The sequence below is a fragment of the Anser anser genome (genome assembly GCF_964211835.1).
Source record: "Anser anser genome assembly, chromosome: Z".
Taxonomy (NCBI): domain Eukaryota; kingdom Metazoa; phylum Chordata; class Aves; order Anseriformes; family Anatidae; genus Anser; species Anser anser.
Window position 1 is genome coordinate 7,183,685 of NC_139723.1, and position 22,357 is coordinate 7,206,041.

A 22,357-nucleotide genomic window follows, 5' to 3' on the forward strand; every position below is an offset into this window, starting at 1 on the left:
CCGGGATTCTGTAGACTCAGGTTTTTAAAAAAAAAAAAAAAAAGTATGCTTGAAGGCTCATATAGTTTAAATGCCCTAATGCCCTGAGGATCTGGAATATCAGACTATGGTCCTGTGGAGAATTAGGAGAAAAGAGGTATGATGTTGCAGGCTTTGTTAAGTTGTACTCATTCATTCTTTTAGAATGCAGATAAGTCTAACCCATGTCCTTTTTAGGAAATGAATGTTAACTAGTGAAAATTAGATGATTATTGTTTACTGCTTTCAATGCATTTAATTAGTATGTTTCATTGCTCTCAAAATAATTTTGAACTACCAGTTTCTATGACCAACAAAAAAAAAAGCCCTCAACATTTAGATTACAAATATTACTATTATATTTCTATAAACAAGTGGCAACCATAATTACTCAAAAAAATATGCATGTTCCTTTGGGCAGGGGTTGGAGAGGTCAGTCTTAAAGCGTGGTAGAAGACTAAGATCAGTTAGAAATACTGACCTGCAGCAGTATATTTATTGCTGTGCTGAAATGATCTTTTAAACCTTTGGACTGATCTGAGAAAAAACAAAACCTAAAAAAAAAAAAAAAAAAAAAGTATGCTGAATGCTGAACACGTGCTTAACAAGCCATATGGAGATAGCAGCAAGCAAAATGAGATAATAATTGTTAAAAGATTTATTGTTCTTGGAAGATTAAAGATCCACATGGATAGAAGTAATTAAAATATGGGGCTACCTGCAGGTACTCCCCAAATTACAGCACTGTGATTGAGGCTTGAAAAAACACGTAGTCCATATTCACTGGGAGACAAAAAGCAAAACTTTTTTTTTTTCCTCTGTTATGGAGGAGAAATAACATGAACAGAATTTGTAAGAATAGAAAGCCATGAATCTTCTTTGACCTCTCAGTGAACTGATATACGTCATGTGGAATTAAATAAGTAGTGTACCACTGCATTTAAAGTGTAATGGAGAATATGAATGGGAGAAGACAAACAAGGCAAGGAGGAGTCTCTCCTCCTTTTTTTCTTCATGATTTTTGCCTTTTGTTACTACTAAGTGCACTTAAATTAGACTTATATAGATTCATGTGTTTAATTGATTGGGTTCAGTGAGACATATCCCATGTTTAATCATGCGTATACGTGTAACTTCTGCAGGATTGTGTCCTGGGTTAGGCTAAAGACATAAGTTATAACAGAAATATGTACATGGATAGTTTCTCAGATTGCTGTAACTACACAGGCAATTATAATTGTGGAATGTGTTCTGACATCCTTGTCATTCTGTTAATTTTTATCTTCTGCAAATTAGTATTTTCTCAGAGACTGTAGTTTTCACTGATGTGACATGCTGAGTGAATGCTGTTGCTGTGAATGTCTGTCAAACCTTGGGCTTGTTATTGAAAACATAAACTAATAGTCAGAGCCTGACAAACATTAAACTTCTGGCTTTTTTAAGTTTATATAATTCAATTCCCAGTGCTGATTGTCAGTAAATTATTCTGTGGAAAAAGTTCTTTTCTGTTTATTTATTATTATTATTGTTTATTTTAGGTGGATAAATAATTATGACATTGCATTTCAATAAATGAAGATTAACACCTTTCTGGGTACATAGCAAAGGTCACAAACAATATACTTTATACTGAGTTCACAAATCTTTTCACATACAAACTTGTATATGAAGCTTTCCAACCAATGACTGCAAGTTCTTTAAAGTGAGATTGGAAAACCAAATCGTCAAAATGCTGAAGTGTTTTTTTTTCTTTTTTTTTTTCTGGTATGAGGTATGTTACAGATAACATTAGTAAGATAATAAGATGGAACACATTTAACACATGCTGTTAACAAAATAATTTGTAGACCTAAAGGCATATATAGTCATTGCAAACATAACAAATCAGATCTCACTGATGAGATGTTATGTAACCTATCACACAGTTAGTTGGACAAAAAGTATACATTTGCTCAGAGGAACAAAGCAGTTTAAAGTGGATTTGCTAAAAAGGCTCTCAATGGAAAGAATAGTTGGTTTAGTAGCCTTACTGCTGACCCAGATAGTTACATATTCATATAGTCACAAAAAGCCATAGCAAAGATCTCATACTACTAACTTGACATGCAGTGATTACTCAGGGATATTGTACATGTCACTCTGTACATGATAGGCACATTTGATTAATACATATTGCCACAGTCGTATAAAAGTTAGAATTCCTGTTATCTTTAATAGCAGAGAAAGATTTACCTTCTCTGTCTCCTGTCTTCTGTTACATTAAAAAATAATGTTGTGATTAATGAGTAGTGACATGCTTCATATTTTTTCTTGTTCATAAAAATCTGTGCTGGCAAGTTATCTGAACTAAGTGAAGGGTATATTTTAGTGGGTTAGTGGAATATGAAGGTCTACATAAGGGATTTTATTTCTTTAATGAGCATAAAATTGTGACTTTTTTATTATATATATATATATATACTTCTTTTTTTTTTCCCATCTCTTAGGACCCTGCCTTCCTAATCCATGTCATAATGGTGGGATGTGTGAAATTAGTGAAGCATACCGAGGCGACACATTCATAGGATATGTTTGTAAATGTCCAGAGGGGTTTAATGGGATTCACTGCCAGCACAGTAAGTTTCACGTGATAACTTCTATGTATTTGTGGACAGAAGACTTTTTATTAGCATGCAATTTTGAGGATTAACATCAGATCTGATTTTCTGAAATCTTTGGCCTTTGTTTTGTGAACAAGCTTATACCATTGAATAGTTTTACTACCTTCAGAAAATTACTTCACTTCCAACTTACTGGACACAATGGCATCTAATTTGCTATGCATATTGAAGACATGGTAAGGTAACTGAATTTACCATGAAATTAATGGAAGGTAGTATTGCAAATAGTAGGGATCTCTTTTTCTGTTAGAATTGTTTTTGTGGTTTTCTTTTGGTTAATGATAAACAAAAGTGGAAGGGATTGAAAGAAATTGAAAAGAAAATTGTATATAAATACATCTTCTAGGTCTCTCTCTACCTGTGCGTTAAAATTATGAAGAAGTACTTTGAATTATGATACCTAAATCCAAGGGCAGAAGTTCAAGGCTTAAAAAGTATTTACATTTAATCATGTTTTAAATATATCTGGACACCTTTCTATTCCTCAGAATTTATTTGAAGAGTTTGTCCTAGTTTAAGATTAGATTGGGAACAGAAGGTTGATATCTGTTAAAGTGTGTCATTATAAAAATAGTAAGTAGCAAACTTCAGATTTTAATAATGACTCATTGGCGGAACATATAGTAAGATCTACACCTCACTAATAAATTTTTTTAAGAATATCTATTTCATTTTATTGTGCTTAAACTGGAAATTACAGGACCATGTTTCCATGTTTCTCCAATTAATGTCATCAGAAGTTCTGAATGATCAAAACCAATTAATGGGTTACACATTTATTTGCAAGTCAGATCATGTTCTAACTTATAATCTGCATTATCCGTTGAAGTTTGATTTTGTTTTGTTGTGTATTTTGTTGTTGTTGTTGTTGTTGTTGTGTTGTTTTGTTTTCATATGTAAAACTCATTTAGAACAAGTGCTTGCCTATGGAGAAACTTAGATGCCAAGTTTCTGTTTTATTTTGTGCAGTAAAGCACATAATAGTCCTCAAAAAATCATGTTATTGATGCATTTGGAAGCCAACTGTTATGCAGTTAGAAGGTTAAAAACTGAAACATTCAAGAATCTAGTTTCATTTGCAGTTAAAAGACAAATGCACTCATCCAAATCAGAGTGAATAAGCACTGAATCCAGTTTACGTTAAGTAAGTGCTCCATTTAGATACTTGTCTACAGTTTGAAGCGTCAAGGAACCAGTACAGTCCAGCCAAAGTAACAGCTTCATTATATCCCCAAAGGAAAGTGTGTCCAAAGACCAGAGTATGGATATTCAATTCCATTAACTTTGGTCACACTCTCTCTTATTTTATTATGTAGGTACCATAGGAACATCCAGATGGCGACTCAGATGCATGAAGTCAAACTTAGTCCCACTAGCTTAATCTTGTTAAATTATGCCTACCTCATCTACCAAGTATATAAGAAAATGTTGGATATTATCCACTCCTCTGGAAACCTTTCCATCTAGCCCTGATTCTGGGCATCTAGTGGAATTACCAGTAGAAATCATAGTGAATTTGTTTTTATAGTCATATCATTAGAGCAGTCATTCAAGGTAGGGGATTGAGTTCATAGTATAATAATGAAGGCAAAGGATAGTCATTGCCTGCCTTTAAACTGTATAGCCAGGAGTTGAGGACTCTTGAGACTAGAAGAGCAGACAAATTTATGTCTGACTGTAACTCAGGGGTTACACCAGCTTGAAGGTTGAACATAGGCTAAATTGTGAGTGCAGTACCTTGTGGTTCCCTACCTTTGGCATTTGCATGCATTTTACATGAGTCTGTCATCTAAAAAGTGGAACAAAAGTCTTTGGAAAGTGGCAAGATGGAAAGTTGTATCTCTGTCCCTGTGACTGCTCTTCTAAAAGGTAGAGCCAGACAGCTTTTGAGTGCCATTGATGCCTAGCAGCATGAAGAAACATCATCATTATGTTCTCAGGCACACTCCTTCATAAGACCAGACATGTAGTCCACACACGATACACAATACTTCTGCTATCATTAGATGTCAAAGGCATTACCTTAGATGTCAAAAGGTTACCTTTTGTTAGGATGCAATGAAGTAAATAACACCACGAATTTTCATCAAGCAAAATGCATGCTTAACATGTGCTGTCTGGAAAGGATCATACCATGTTACTTGGTGAAAAAAAGACGCAATAGTGCATTATTGGAGTAATGGTAACTGTTTACTGGGCCCCTATACCCTTTCAAAAATATTCAGGTTTCTAACAATTAGCTACTGTGATCCTCCAGATAATCACCGAAGTGCACTTATAACAACTTCAGAATAAAGGAGAGTTCTCACATGGGTGATTTAAATTCCCTGTGGGGAGAGTAGAATCCAAGACAGCTGCTAAAGAGATTTCAAATAAGATACGTTTATGTGAAAAGATACTCTTTGGGAGAGAATTAAATTGTCTTTTTCAGATAATTTGATTTACAATGTGATAATAAACCATATAAAATATATTGGTGTTCAAGAGGTCCCTAAGTATGTCAGCTATGAAAAGCCGTGGAGGACATATCAGTAATCAGGAAGAATCAGACTTCCATTGATGAATCCTACATAGCTCTTTAATATGGTATCTCCTTAGCTTAATTCACAAAGTTCCTTTTATACAAGTTCCTCTGTTTCATAAAGTATAGCAATTAAATTCTAAATTCACTGTAAACCAAGTAAGAAGGGTCAAAATAATTCCATCATGAAAAGGTAAATTAAAATAACTTCACTGCGAGACATGTATCTTCATATAAACTGTTAAGATTTCCAGATTTTTATTTTTTTTGGACTTCTTTCATGTATCATATTCTGCTGCTAAATCAATTAAGATAGGTGATTGATTTTGCAATCAAGATATGTTCCCAAGGCTGGCATTTTGTCATTCTTATCAACAAACATCCTGTCAATATTTCTGAGATCCCTCAACCTTTTACCCATGTAAATAATTAATATGTAAATTATAAAAGAGATCATTAACAACTTCACTGATTGCATATCCTAGATTTATTTCAAAACTGGTACTAATTGGCACTGGTAGTCTGAAAAGATTCTAACTCTGCAGGGGCAAAAATGTGAAAATACGTCTGCTAATGGAAGTTTCCCATTTCAGGGTTCATAAAATCACCTATGCCTGGATAGGAAAGACTACCTCAGGTAGAAACCTGGGGAGACTTTTGTGGTGATGTCCATGAAGATGCTTATGCATGGCAATCTGGCTTTCAAACCTGTTGACAGTATCTAGTGACAAGCAGAGAGGAGCTTGCAAAAACTAGCTTAAGGCAATTTTACCTACGGTCTTTGTACACTGATAAAGCAGCTCTTCCAGAGAATAACTTAGAACACTTAACTTCCTGAAAATTGCATAAACTTACACCCAGCAACAGGAGGGTGTACTCTGTTGGTGTGATGCTCATTCATAAGAACAACAAATCATTTTTATCTTCAGGATCATTTTAACTGTGTTTATGTGGCAAGGCTTTGGTAGCAGGGGGGCTGCAGGGGTGGCCTCTGTGAGCAGAGCACAGCAGCTGCCCCATGTCAGAAAGGAGCCAGCTCCAGCTGCTCCAAAAGGGACCCGCCGCTGGACAGAGCTGGGCCGTGAGTGATGCTGGTTGGGCCTCTGGGAGAGCAGATTTAAGAAAGGGAAAACAACTGCTGTGCAACAGCATCTGGGAGAGAGAGGAGTGAGCACCAGCCCTGCAGCCCCCAGGTGAGTGCAGCAGGAGGGCAGGAGGTGCTCCAGGCAGGCAGCAGCAGTTCCCCTGCGGCCTGTGGAGAGGCCCCTGGTGGAGCAGGCTGTCCCCCTGCACCCACGGGTCCCACACGGAGCAGATCTCCACGCTGCAGCCCGTGGAGGAGCCCCCGGTGGAGCAGGTGGATGTGGCCTGGAGGAGGCTGCGGCCCATGGAGAGCCCCCGCAGGAGCAGGCCCCGGGCCGGAGCTGCAGCCCGTGGAGAGGAGCCCACGCAGGAGCAGGGGGTCTGGGGGGAGCTGCCGCCCGTGGGGGACCCGTGCTGGAGCAGTTTGCTCCTGGGGGATGGATGGACCCCGTGGTACGGAGCCGTGTGGGAGCAGTTCCTGAAGAGCTGCTGCCTGTGGGCAGCCCCCGCAGGCTCAGTTCGGGAAGGAATTCCACATTCCTTCCCAAAGGTAGAAAAGGGTGGATGGAGTTTGCTTTTAGTTCTTACTGCTCTAGTCTGTTAGCAATATGCAATACATTACATTAATCTCTCTTATGGTGAGTCTGCTTTACCTGTGATGGTAATTGGCGAGTGATCTCCCTGTCCATATCTCAGCCCTTAAGCCCTCTTTCATCACATTTTCTCTTTCAGTTCCTTTTAGGAAGGGGAGTGAGAGAGTGGTGTGGTGGAGTTTAGCTAGCCGTCAGTGTGAAAATGCCACATTGTGTAAATACACTTTAACTTTTGATTAGTCCTGAAGTGGTCAGGCAGTTGGACTTGGTGATCTCTGTAGGTCACTTGCAACTGAATTTCTTTTCTATTCTATTCTATTCTATTCTATTCTATTCTATTCTATTCTATTCTATTCTATTCTATTCTATTCTATTCTATTCTATTCTATTCTATTCTATTCTATTCTATTCTATTCTATTCTATTCTATTCTATTCTATTCTATTCTTATTCTACTCTATTCTACTCTATTCTACTCTATTCTACTCTGTTCTACTCTATTCTACTCTATTCTACTCTATTCTACTCTATTCTATTCTATTCTATTCTATTCTATTCTATTCTATTCTACATGGCCTTCTCATTCATTAGAAAGAAGCATGCAATGATTTGATGCACTATAATTCCCTTTTTTAAACCATGGATTTCAAGAAAGTCAATCTTGATTGATCTTTCCAATTTTTTATTGAAAAAGGCCTGAAGAAGTACTGCTATTCATGAACCAGCATCCATTGTTAAATCATTGTCAATTTCACTAATCACTCTTCAGCATGACAGATGAAAATGCTGGACAAATAGCTGCTGTTCAGATAATTAATGCCTTCATCTACATATAGAGGGATTATATTCTCACCCACTAAAGCAGGCTAAAAGTACAGTTTTCTGCAGAACAAGTCAAAATCCATGGAAATACCCTGGAGGCATGAGATGGATGGATTTTCCACAAAAGAAAACAAAAATCCATAGACTGGGAGATACCGATAATATGCATTATTGTGATTATCAGATAAAGATTGCGTGCTGAAAAAAAATACGAATCTCAGGCATTATCAACAATATATGTCAAAGTGTGTGTTTCTGGCTGGCACTCAAATAACTGAAATGACAGAAAGATCCAACCAGAAAAAAATCAAACTGGAAACAAGAAAGAGTTCAGATTTAAGGTTTTGGTTTGGAAGTGATTTTATATTCTGAGCATCATTAACACTGCCAGACATAACTAAATGCCCTGCACTCCAAGAGGATTAAGGCTTATTAAACAAATACATTTGATAATGTAAGCAATGTCTTCCTAGTGTTTTTCCAGCATTCTCTGCTTTCTACCTCCACAGCATGGAAGGTCTGTGGCATTTCAAGCTGCCATATTAATGTATTGAAAAACTGCATGAAGGGGAGGCCACATGGCAGAGCATCAGCTCACATTTGAATAGTATGTTGAGGTATCATCTGAACTACAAGTAGGGTAGTGGCTTATACATGCAGGACTGGAACTGGAACAGCCAATCTCCATGAATTTCTGACCTGGTTGAGATGATGTATAAACTAAAGCTTCAGCAGAAAATTCAAATCCAGGAACTATTACATCTACTAGGAGCTATTGTATGTGAGGAAGATGTGGCATGGATTTTGTTACAATGAGCAAGCACTCCTGCTAAACCATTTCCAGCTGCAATTTGGTGGTAGAGCAGTCCAGAAAACATTCTCCACGGGAGGGTTGTATGCAGTTATCTTGCTTTGGAGGCTAAAACCAAGTGCATCTCACACAGATGCAGTTTTTCTAAGCCAGCAGGCCCCTGAGCCATGTGGACAAATTTAATATAGTAGGGTAGATGCAGATACACTGAACCAGATGTTCACCCCATGCTACTGGTGATGAACACTCACTATGGCTTCTCCTGCAACGTATGTTTAGGCTTAGGGAGTTCTAAATGTAACCCAGGTGTTTCTTTTTACTTTGTGTTGGTTGTTTTAGTTGTTGTTGTAATTAGCTATTTGTATAGTTTTAACAATTATATTAATATTAAATTATATAAAGTAGTAATAATAAGCTATAAGGTATAGTAATAGCAAGTTACTTATAGGTGTCCTAGGGAACAGATTCATATAAGCATTATTTACCTGAATTCTGAAAACTATTCCCATGTCTAATTAATTGCTTAGATAAGAAATGAAAAAGGGCAGACAGACTGTTACTCATTTGGTAACCTTCTAGAATTTTGCTTAATTGAAATGTAAAAGAAAACAAGTAGTTTGAAAGATGTCTATAAGAGATCACCAACAAAGAAGAAAAAAAGCCAATAGCCAACAAATACAGTCAGAAGAAAAGTCAATCAAACATTATTCCTAAAATGGAAACCATAATAGGGCAAACTGTAGAACATAATAAAGGCATAACCATACACCAGGTGTAGGAGCAGCAATGAAGCAGATGTTTGTCACAGTTATAGAAGTCCAGGAAAACTTCTGTATGAAACTGCCCAGAAAAGCAAATGCTGTTAATTGAGGTACAAATTGATGAGGTTGTCAAATGAGAACAGAGGAAGATTTGATGATGCGTCTTCTTACAATAAGTGGTGAGACTGAACAAGAGTGACAATAATTTGGGGGCTGTTGGAACTTGGGGTTTTGTTTTGCTTTAAATCCAAATAAATATGTTTGTTTGGGTAATCTACTTAGTCACCTAGTACTTGGAAGGAAATAGGCCAACACTTCACAGAAAGTCTCAGGACACACCCACCATGAGAAGAGGGCATAATTTGTCCCCTTAAGGATTTTAGTTTGTTCTGTAATAGCTAGAGATCGTAAAATCTCAGGTAGGAAGTATAATATCCCTTCCAATTTTGTTTAATTCCTGTTATCTTTGGTTATACAGCACTGCTTATTCTTCTTATTTTTACAAACTTGTAATATATTTTCTTATTCTTGTTAAATATCTGACCTCAACAATTGCCTGATGCATTGAGTTCATAGTCTAATTACACAGTATATTGAAAAAAAATCCCTTTTCAATTTCAAATTTGATGTCTTTCAGCATCTTAAACTGTCTCTTTCTTTGTTCATTATATGACTAGAAGAAAAGAAGCTTCTTAGTGCTTTCTGTATGCCACTTAGTATTTTGCATACATTTGTCATGTTTCCATCTCACTCTTTCCTCTACAAACAGCTTAATTTTTTTCCTTTTCTTTTTCACATTAGAGCTTTTCCAAGACTTTTAATGGTTTCTCAGTGGCTTTCTCAAAACTATCTTTGTTGTGCGGTATATTTTAGTGGGACAGTGACTCGTACAGAAGACAAAGCTGTACCATTTATTTGGTAGAAGATCCTTACACCATTTTCTATATTCTTTATGCAGCATTTTGTTGGATGTTTCTTTTCATTTTTTCCTGTTTTAACCAGAGCTGGATGTTGAGCTGAGGCTTTTATTAAATGCTCTACTTTGATGTCTAAGTTTCTTTCATAAAATGTCATAGTGGGAGGAAAGGAGATCTTCCCGATTGCTTTTGGATTTTATAGGATACTGAACAGAGGGGTGGGTTTCTTATGACCTGTAGACTGACTGAACTGTGCAATGATTGGTATTTAAAAAAAAATAAAAAGTGTGCTTTATGTTACAAAAGTCACTTCAACTGTCAATAGCCATTATAGGAATCTTTTGTAGGAGGGCAAATATCTCTTCCCTTAATTACTGTCTTTCTTAAGGATCAGTAGTATTAGTTTACCATGGAAAGAAATTAATGCTCAGAAAATATATGCGTTGCCGTTTGACTGCTGAAGGAATTTTATTTGTTCATGATCTGCTTTAAAAAGATAGTGTAAGAAAAATATTTTGCACATTCCTCTTTATATTTGAATTAATAATGAATACTGAATTAAAAATGAACTCTTTTAATTCAATAATAGAATTGTCATGTCAACTTTACACATTCCCTCTTAATATAAAAAGTATAATATGCTTTTTCAGAATGAGAATAACTGTTTATATTCCTGAATGCACTACAGAAAATATTAGCAATGAGTTTTGCTAACACTGCATGCAAACACATTTAATAACAACAACAAAAGATTTCCTTTTAGATGTTCAGTAACTAGACTGCTCTTTTGAAAGCAATGTGTAAGTGGTCTTAATGTGGTTTGGAAATGAGAATGTGGAGGAGTGTATTATGTTTATATAAGCTGTTGTAGTCCTTTTGTAACAGAGAAGCATTACATCAAAATGGAGAGTAGCTTGAGGAATTGTAGGAAGCTCTTCAGTAGCAGAAGGGGAACTGGACGCTGTGATTAATCTGGCCTCTTCCACTCCTACTTTTGTGTTGTTTTTTTTTTTTCTAAAGCTACCATACCAGTGTTTGGAGTTTAGTATTTCTTAAATGTCTCATGCTTAAACAGATTTCATATAAAGGCGTGATTGTGCACTCATCATTTGAACTTCAATTTACTTCAACAGAAATTTTTCTTGGATAAGAGTAAAAGTGAATCTGGTATCTCTAGATATGTTATGCTCAGTCTTTATGATTTACTACTGCATTATTCCATGCAATAAATATAAATATTTTCAGTTTTCTTCAAGTTTATGCATTCAAACAAACAAACAAAAAAAAGCTGTTATCTAGGACCTCAGTGTCATTTTATTATTTTGTGTTGTTCTTTCTTGGGTTCTCTTTCACACTTACAAAAAAATACACGTTCATTTCTGTTGTTACACAAAGTGGTACAGAAGTTGTCTTCACTGGAGAAGGTCATGTTGTAGTAGATAAACTCTATTCTTTCCTTCCATTTTCAGAACTTAAGTGGAGAAAATCTGCATTTTTAACGCTTCACTTTTCATATTTCCAAAATTCAATATGATGGTTTAGACAGCTTTCCAGAAGTGTGACCATTGTCCAAGTTCATTTTGTTCAGTCTTTGTCTTCTTCATGGGAATGCTCAAAATGCTATCTTAGCAAGTATTTGGCATAGTAAGACTGTCATAAGGAAAACATATTTAAATGGAAAAATAGTGATTAGAAAAGCTAACCACACCTTGTTTGTTAGTGTGGTCTTATAAATAGCTTTACCACTACAAATTAATTTCAGTGATTGCAAGTTCTTACCTTCATGTTTGTCAGTTTGTCAAGTAGTATACTTTGTGAATAAGCCTGCTTACCATCTGTTGGTACTACCCCATCTTTCTAACTGTGAGAGAATGGTTATTACTGAGAGCAATATCCATGGCTTTCTGCACAGTCATAAGCCCTTTTCTGAAAGCTTTGAACATGTGTTCTTTGATGCAGCCTTGAAATGATAAGTGACTTATAACACTGGGCTGTTCCCAAACTGTCATTTTCACAATTTTTCTTCAAGAAACTGCATCAAGATCAAGCTCTTAAGACAGGGTGTTAACCATATTATTACATCTATAGAGAATTATTATTGTACAATATATCTGCAACTCTGACCTGTTAGATGATGCAGATGAAAGACAACAGTTACAGAAGGTCAGAGGAAAAACACAAGAAACCTGCAGCTGAGCATATCATTTGTTCTCTGTTCCTTCTCCCCAATTTTTATGCACATTTAGGTAGGCAGAGGAAATTATAAGACAATTTCAGCGATTGTGATGTTTTAGGATCGACACAGCTATGCTTAGAGTTTTAAAGGGGGGATTGCAGATTCGTTACAGAGGTACCAGGACATTTATGTGAGGAAGATAATGAAGATAAATGAAACCTTGAAATGAAATCTCATTATTTAATGAGACAAAACTTATCATTTAGAATTTTGGCACACAGTGGCACAGTCTGATCCATCTGTGTAGGAAGCAGCTGTTAGAAAAAAAAAGATAAGTTTTATCATTTAAATGTTTCTCTTGTTTTTTTTTTTTTTTTTTCTTATTATTGTTCTCCTGCTGTAAGAAATACTGTTCTGAACCATCTGTGTATGTGGGTGTATCAAGGATGCAGAATGAAAATACTGTGTATGTGTTATGAACTCTTGCTGGCAAATGGCTGTGCAGTTCTCTATGTAGAATATTAGTATTTCCATTGTTCATTGAACTAGTTATATAACTGACTTTAATGTTCGGCACTTGAACAATTCCCGTGGCTCTTCAAAGGATTTTGCTAGAAATTAAAAATAAGACAAAAAAAAAAAAAAAAAGAAGGACCCAGTCCTCAGGTGTTTTTATACAACAGACCCAATGAACAGTTTGAAGAAGGCAAAGAGCGCTATCTACTCTTTTGAAGTTTTAAGTAGTACTTACTCATGTGAATACACTTTTGAGGTCAGTGAGTTTATTTGTAAGTAAGTGATATACAGAGGGAAAGAAGGATATAGTCAAGCCCATTACCTGTGTGTTCAAAACTTGAAAAAAAACCCACAGTACTTGGACTTGAAGTGCAATATAATGAGATAATATTCTAATAGCATATACCATTTTGCATTACAGATGTATTCCCTTTGTATTCATAAGATATCTCAAGCAAAACTAATGGTGCCATCACATTAGCATATGAATACGCAGGATATTCTATCTTGCGTTTATTCTGATGTGTTAAATAACAGACTATTTTTTCTGTAGGGCATCTAGATGAGTGTTTTAGTTGAGGAGTGCTTTTTTTTTTTTTAAAGATCTCTTGATCATCTCCACTTGGTATGCTTTGCTTCATGTGACAGAGTGGTCTCAGAGCACAATAACTGGTTCCCTTTGAGATGAATACAATCTAAAAGAAAATAGTCTGGTATTCTAAATTCCTCATGTTGCACACTAGGAATTGACACAAAACACTTCAGTGAGTAAATAGGCATTCAGTCCACCCAACCAGCCTAGATCTTGTGCAGAAAAAATATCCCTGAGATATAGGTAATACAGATACTGTGCCTTCCACTCTAATCATCACACTCTATGAATACAGTTCTGTAAGACCACTCTAATTTCAAAAACAGACATAAGCTGTCTGTGCCTGTTTTTTGTTTGTTTTTCAGGTGCACTGAAAACAATGAATAGATCATGTTTCTCACCCTTCTTTATGACTTCTTAATGTCTGATGACATGAGAGGCACATGAGCTTCTGTAGTCTCACGATCTGAAATCTGGCCTGATTTTTTTTTTTAATCCTTTTGTGTGACTGCTTGATACTACCAAAGGTGATGGTGCTCATCATCCCTGAGAATATATCCCCATCAGATTCAGCAGCCTACCTTCTGTATGAATCATCTCACCAGGCTCGTTCAGAAGCGTACAAACCAACCACAATAAGGGACTTTTGGTGGGATCAGATCACTGAGTTGACTCCTCATGTAGCCACACATCAGCCAGGTCCTAGAGAAGTGGGGACACAGGAATGTGTTTAAGAGGTGGAATTGCCAGCTCTCCATTTCCATCAGATTAGATAAGTGCTGTAACTGATGCACACCTTTTTGGTCACTGCTGTTAATAAAATAGATACTCCTCAGGCTTACCAGAGGAGTTTATTAGTTCTCACAGCAATACTTTTCCAGCCAAGTGCTCAGATCTTCTGCGACTCTGAGTGTCAGTAGTTACTTATCATCTCAGAAGGACTTTTGCTGCTATCTGTGCTTTGGTATGAATGAGCAAAAGTGATAGCATTCAGCAATTGCCTTCTTACTAGAAAGGATTGGATGTTAATCGATGTTGCATGGTCCAGATGTGCATGCTCTGCACCATAAAAGAGAACTTAAATTGCTGTTTTCCTGCAAATAATAGATAAGTTTTGTAATCTTGTCAGATTTCATTTTATCCTCAACACAAGTCAATAAGGCATCTGGTTCTGAAAATGTGTTCTATTTGATCCTTTCTTGTATTTAATGCTATTTGCTGTATATGCATACAATTATTACTCTCATGCAGTTTTTAGAGTTTAATTAAAATAATTAGAAAATACCAGTAGTTTTCATTGTTAGAGGAGAATTCATCTGCTCTTTTCTCATCCATTCTATTTTCTTTGTCAATCATACTTAGTATGAAAGCAGCATCAAAATAACACTGCAGGAGAAGACATACATCAAAATGAGGAAAAAAGTTAAAGGTGAAAACAGTATTTGTATCTGACTTCATTATTTCAGTGCCCTAACAGAGAAAAAGCCTCCTTCCATTTCTCAGCAAAAATAGAGATGTTTCACAGGGATCGTACCACCCATGGCCCTAAGTTCTGTGCAGATGATATCTATAAATTGGAAGGCTGCTGAACATAGACTTGGAAATGCATTAACTAATTTGGATAGGTCTTATTTGATGTGAGCATCAAACAAAGGTGACGTTGCCTGGCCCAGCTGCCATAAATACAAGTTCCAGTTCTGAGAGGTGTTTTTAGTTGCAGGACATAACAGCGCTGTGAATCACGAAGAACAACAAGGGTGTATGTGCCCTGAGATAATAGTGCTGTCAGTAAGGTGGAGACAGAAGTCACTGGAAAAATACTTCCCTTCGTATACTAGACAGTCATTGATGATGTGAGGAAACTGCTTCACACACATATTGCATCCTTTGTGGGGAAGGAGATCAGGTTTTCTTTTACACCTTGGCAGAGGAAGAAAGGAAATTTCTGTAGTCAAAAACATAAAATGATGGGTAAGTCGTTAATAGTGCTGTGAATTTGCCACAGATAATACATTCTACATAGATATCATGTATACTTTATGTGTACATATAACAGAATCATAGGTTGGAAGGGACCTCTGGAGATCACCTCTTCAACCCCCCTGCTCATGCAGGGACAACCAGAGTGCTTTGCTTCAGGAGCAGGTTTTTATATCTCCCCAGATCTCTCTCCAGCATGTCCATGTCTTTTTTGTAATGGGGAGCCCAGAACTGGACACAGCACTGGAGGTATGTCTTACCAGTGCAGAGCAGAGGGAAGGATCACCTTCCTTGATCTGCTGACAGCACTCCTCCTAATTCAGCCCAGGCAGCTGCTGGCCTCCTTTGCCATGAAGGTGTGCTGCTGGCATGGTCAGCTTGTGTCCACCAGCACCCCAAAGCCTTTCTTTGCACACACAGCTGCTTTCCAGCTGGTTGGCCCCTGGCACGTAGTGGTGGTGCATGGGACTCTTTGTCTCCAAGGTCCAGACCCGCTGGTTCACTTGTGGAACCTCACAGGATCCCTGGCAGCCCAATTCCCCAGCCTGTCCAGGCCCTCTGCATGGCAGCACACCCGCCGTGTGGAGCAGTCACTGTTCCCCGTTCTCTGTTAGCCACCAATTTGTTGAGGGTGCACTTGGACACAACACCTGGGTCACTAACAAAGGCCTTGAACGGTGTTGGACCCAGTAGTAAGCCCCCAGGTACACCACCAGTGACTTGCCTCCAGGTAGACTTTGTGCCACTGATCACAACCCTCAGGGCCTGGCCATTTAGCTGATTTTCAGTCCACCTCACTGTCCCCTTACCTAAAGTGTACACTGTCAGCTTCTATATAAGGACCTTATGGGACACAGCATTAAAAGCCTTAATAAAGCTGAGGTAAACAACATCTACCTTGTGTCCACCACACCAGTGTCATCATTGTATAAGGCAATACCTGGTTGGTCAAGTATGATTTCACCTCATAAATCTGTGATGTCTGCATTGCATGGCCTTCTTGTCCTTCATCTATCTGGAAATGCTTTTCAGGATGATTTTTTCAATTAAGTTCCCTCAAGTGGGAAGTTCTGGGACTGAACTGAAGACAAGTTGACTTTCCTGTAGTTGCACAGGTCCTTCCTCTTGCTTTTTCTGCTGTAAGGAAGTTTATAGTCATTATAGGGTTAAAGATTTCCATATAGTTATAATAAACATATTGATATGTTACAGTTGTTAGTGTCCATGGCAACTGGTTAATCCTGTAATAAATCATCCATTCATTTATTAACCTTCCATATAAATGATTTATAAACGTGCTCTTGATCTATTAAGTGTCCATGTATATTAAATGCAATAAAATGTAGTACTCCACAGTCACTAGAGGGGAAAAAAGATTAGAGAACTATGCCAAAAGATCTTTCTCCTATTTACAGCGTTAGATTGTTTCTGTGATTAAATCTAACAATAAGAATAATAACCAGTAAAACATACATACAGTTATGAGTAACTGTGAGTATGAATTTGTAAGGTTAATACCTTACAAGTAGATTTAAGGTTAATACCTTATAAAGGGTAGAAATGACCTTTCTGCGGCTCCTTTATGTGCAGTTATGCAACGTAAGTGCACTGATGTCCCACAGACAACTTTTTATGAGTGCAGAAATGAGATGTTTATAGATTGGCCCTACAGCAGTACACTTCACTGCATGTATATCTAATGTAGACATGTGAACAAATATAACCATCTGTTTTAGTTGTTTTCAAACATCCATCATCATATCCTCCAGGACTTGTTAGTCTAATAACATTTTTCAAAACACATGCCATAACTGTGCTCAGGTGAAAAAAGATGTATCCTTACATTCACTCTATTCTGAAATGCATAAACAACTGCATTTTGAAAGAACACATTTGTCTTGGGATATGTGAAGGGAAATATGTTCATTTACTGATCTGGTTTCAAAATTGTTTTGAAAATAATTGGACTTCTTGCCATGAGACCCCCTACACTTATTTGTACAGATAATCCAGTTAGAGGTTACAGTCTAATGCTGGATAATTTTTTACACATGAAGCTGACAATCTGGGAACATTGCTTGTAATAAAGACTGATTCACAACTTGATTCACTTTTCAGTATGATTTTTTTCTTCAACTATAGCTAAAATGGTTTGTCAGATGCTTGTTATAAATAGCCAATTATTTTAATAAGGTTCATTGGAAATGAAAGGAATTGTTGCCTTAAAGACATGCTTCTTCACTGTAAAATTAAATGATAAATTACTTAATGGGATAAAGGTTTCCATGCCAGTATATATTAAAAATAATTAAATATGAAAAATCTTTTTTACTTTATATAAAAAACTTTTAAAGCACCAACTCTTAAAACTAATAGGAAAGGTCCAGGGAATGTCATTCCAAAATTCTATTAAATTTAAATTACCTCAGCTGGAAAACCATTAAGTATGCATTTGAACAGGTAAACAGAAGATCAGGAAGTGCTGGCATAGTCCTGTGGTGGAAGTGTGGCTGCATAGAGAAAATTTTTAATAGCTTTTTAGTAGCTCCAACTGAAAGGTAAAAATTTTGCAAGACAGCAGTAGGAACATATTTGATTCATATTTTGTTGCGTGATCAGAGCAATTGTCAGGTTTTTGGTTTTTTTGGGGGGGGCGTTGCTTTTGTTGTCGTTTTTGTTTTTGTTTTTAACTTGTTTTATGGGGATTTTAATACAGAAACATGGATAGAGAAGTATCATGGAAATATAAATGAAAATAAATCCACAGATATTGGCAGAAATGCAACAAGATGTACTGTGGCAAAGATTCCTGTAGAGCCCTACCATATTTAGGAGCTGATAAAATTGTTTGAAGTCAATAGATACTTTTATACTCACTTTAGAAGCTCCTACTTGACTTTTATGAACTTAATTCTGTGATCTTAGCATCCTTTTACATAGTGTCCAGGGAGTTCTAAGAAAACAAACAAACAAACAAACAAACAAACAAAAAACTTTTGAGTATAAAAATGTTGAAATTAATATTTGCTCTCTTCTTGGAACACCTGTGTGCTTTGTAAAATGTACCTAAACACATAAAATATTGTATCTGTTTATATTGGTGTGATGCATAAATGTTGCAGTATTCACAGAGATATCTGATGTATATTCTTATAAGTTGAGTAACGGTATTTTTCTATGCAAAATGCCAAAAATAATAGTATCCTGCAAAATATTCTGTTATGTCTTTTTCTTGATAATCTTCTCCTTCTTCTACAGTTCATCTTTAGCATTATGACAACTGTGGTTATAGTTACTTTTGTATAGAAATTCACTCATAAATGATTTTGAACTTTAAATTGAATTTGGAAAAATTTATTCAGATGAGGGTAACAGAGGGAAAGTACCATTACAAAACATGAAGAAAGCTAGAAAAAGCTATATATATATAAAATATATCTGTCTTAAAGTGTGATTTTACAAATAGATGCTACCACTCATTCACTGATGCTGTAACAGCATTACCATGAACAGGGGTGTAAATAATAGGTAGAATAGGTGCTAGATGAACTACAGGAGAAATAAATTATTCATGGTTAAAAATAGTATTTTCTTAAAAATAAAGTTCTTACATTGCATGCTTTTAAATGTCATAAAAAAATATATATCCTTTCATTTTCACTCTAAAAACTGTGTTTTCCCTACAAATCAAAAAGAAGTCAGAGTTATAGCTAAATATTCCAATTTTCTTGAAACAAGCTGACCTAAAATTGTTTCAGAGACCTCTAATGGGGGAAATAACACTTGATTTTTTCCTAAGTAAGGAAAAGAATCAGTGTTTACAGGTGGCGTAATGTCTTTTTTATCTAAGATAACATGTTATAAAGACACACTGAAAAAAAGTGGAAATTCATCTAAAGCCTAACAGAATGTAAAATTGCTTTGAAAGGAAAGCATGAAAAGCAAGGCCGTTATATTAGGAGAATGCTTAAGAGGCAGTTTCTGACAGAACTGTAGATGTTAGCAACGAAACTCTTCTCAAAATTGTTTTTGTTATATGATTGGACCTTAATATACATTGCTGGTTACAAGTTTATCTCAAAGTTCCTGATATAGTCAATCCAAAAGTTCTGACATATCTAGACTTTATTTTTACTTCTTTGGCCTCCCTATGTGGGGTATCTCCTTTGAGTTCAGAACAAAACTTAGGTAAGTTTCTTACATGGCTTACTCTCTTTAGTAGAAACATATGATACTATATACTATATATTGTAGTGGATAATTCAGGAAAAATCCTAATTAAGAGATCTGTGATGGATTGTTCTGGAGGACATTTGCCATAATATGTCATATCAAATACTTGCAGGAGAAGGAAAACTGTAGAATCATGACAGTAGGGATAACATAAAGTTTTGCCTTTAAGGATGGGGAGCAAGAGGCTAGTATTTTTTTGTTCTCGAGCATAATGCTGTTTTCTGCTCTTTTTGAAGATCTGAGAATAAGAATATCTGAACAGTGAATCACTTCAGTATGACATTACAGTTGAAGTTTCCTGCAGGTTATTTGGCACAAGGTTTTCACAGCCTTCTGTGGTCAGGAAACTAGCTTTCAGAAAGCAATCAAACCACTAAATTTTAACAGATGTCTGTTCTGTGATGAATACGGATTGAATACATCTAGTTCAGATTTAATACTGTGTATAAAAATCAGAAATTTCATGGGAAGGTACTCTATTCTTTTGAAATGTGTAACTCGGCCTTGTACCAGTAATTTACTAGTTTTTGGTTTTATATTATTCTCATTAAATCAAGGAATTGTTATAGTTGAAGATATAGTTCATTTTTTGTTTACATTACAGCCAAACATTTCCTCAGAAACAGGTTAAAAACCTTAATGCTACAATTGACAATAAAACTGTTATTGTGGTATTTACTACTTACTCTTCAGTATCTTTTGACCAAAAGTTGGAGGTGATTTATCTGTGCTTCCAAAGTTTTTGGTGATGCTCACTGAATCTTTAAGTACATTTTTTTTGAAGTTTCTAGCTTTATAGAAAAAATTATGTTGTACCTCTACAGTTTAAGATTGGTTTAATAAACCACAGGAACATGAGAAAAAACAGTTGACAATTTTTGACTGTAAATATTTTACCAAAATAATAATAAAAAAAAATAACCAAAAAGATTTTTACCAAAAATAAAAAAAATATTTTACTACTTTTAAGCTAGACGTGTTCTTCTGTGTGTGAATCGATATAATCTTTCATTTGATATGATTTAACGAAGTACCTCTCTGTTAAGATGGTCATACTAAATTATCTTTTGAATCAGATTCTTTGCCAAATAAAACTGGTAGTATTTCATTCATTTCTATGCAGATTCTCCATGTAATACCTCAAAAAAAGTTGGCACTTGTAGAAATTGTTACAAATCTGTAATAATAAGAAAGAGTACGTAATATGACTTTCCTGGTATTTGTTATGAAAGTAGTAATGAAAAGTCTGAGTGCTTGAATCCTAATGTTTAAACATCAGGCTACTACAAAGTTCTGCAAGCAAGATCATCCACTTTTTTTTTTTTTTTTTTTTGGTCTTATAGCACTTATGCATGTAATTAAGTCTTTCAGGACCAATATGCAAGAAACAAACCAAAAAATGTATATGGAGAATACTTTAAAAAAATCTGTCAAGAACCATCAAGTAACTGTAAGTAAAGCTAAGACTAAGGTCCAGGTAAAAGATAATTATTCCATACTGTGTTTTTCTACAAGTTTCCAAATGTAAATATATTTACATACACATTTCCAAATGTATTTACATCTGGAAACTTGCAGAGCACAGTGTTATTTAGAAACACACTTTTATTTTGGAAAAGAACTCAACCAGTGAAGTTTGTAATTTTTCTGTTTGTTAATAAAAAAAAAAAAAAAAAAAAGGTTGGTTGGTTGGTTCTTTTAAGCCTCTCATATTGTAGCATGATCTTTATCATTTTATAGTTGTGGTTCTTCATAGAAGCCAGGTTATAACAGAGGTTATACCCAGTTTATCTTCTGTTTTCTATATATTGAATTGACTTCACTATGGAAAAAAAAATATTTGCAGTTTTACTGAGGCACAACTGGGGTATGCCTAATGAATGCCCCCTAACAAGGGCCAAGTTGGCTTCCAGTGTGGAAGCTTGAATCATGACACTGTGGCTAAGATGGGCCATTTTTTTTTATGAAACTAGAAGACTGATTAAAATATGAGTTTGATCCAAGATGAGCTGACAACATGTGATAGGGAAGCCAGAATAAGTATGAAATCAAAGAGTAAAGAAAGAATTTCTGTTGGCAGGAGGGAACTTCAGGAAGTCTATACTGGAAGAGGTAGTCCTGGATCAAAAATAAGGGCTCAGGTGGCGGGGACTAGGATTTTGGGCTACGCAAAGAACAAGCAAGCAGGAGACGGGAACAAGGCACTAGTGTGCATTTACAGCCAAGAAGCAAGCTGCGCTGGCAAAAACAGCTGATCAAGCTTATTGGTCCCTTTGCCACAAAAAGTCAGGTTGATTTCACATAACTTGCCAAATAACTCAAATTACTAGAAGTAATAGCTAAACATTTGATTATGACAGTTACATGACTAAAATGCATATTTTCTTTGACATTTTTTTAGGAAAGGACATGTGGTTGTATTTAGCAGTTAAAGTCCAAAATTAGGAATATGTATTTTTAGTTATGTTGGCTAGTACAATATCTGGTTTTACTCATGTTTTATTAAATAGAGTTTGTTTTGTTTTGTTTAAAAAAAAAAAAGATATAATCCAGAAAGCAAAGACTAAAAACCAAAACTCTGCTGCATAGTGATTCTCCAAATTAGTATGTAATAGAGTCAACCAGTCTCCTACTTGCCCAGTTTCTGACCACATAATTCGGTCCAGGTTGGATGG

At 35.9% G+C, this 22,357-nt stretch overlaps 1 protein-coding gene across 6 annotated transcripts in view; it reads left to right on the top strand.

Annotated features, from left to right (window-relative positions):
• The window catches only part of EDIL3 (EGF like repeats and discoidin domains 3), a 287,431-nt gene that overhangs the window by 148,502 nt on the left and 116,572 nt on the right, over positions 1 to 22,357 (top strand). For all 6 annotated transcript variants that reach the window (XM_083816852.1, XM_083816851.1, XM_083816853.1 and 3 more), the window contains one exon: positions 2,505 to 2,633. In XM_083816852.1, coding sequence (XP_083672978.1) covers positions 2,505 to 2,633 — 129 coding nt within the window. The remainder of the gene's footprint in view (positions 1 to 2,504; positions 2,634 to 22,357) is intronic.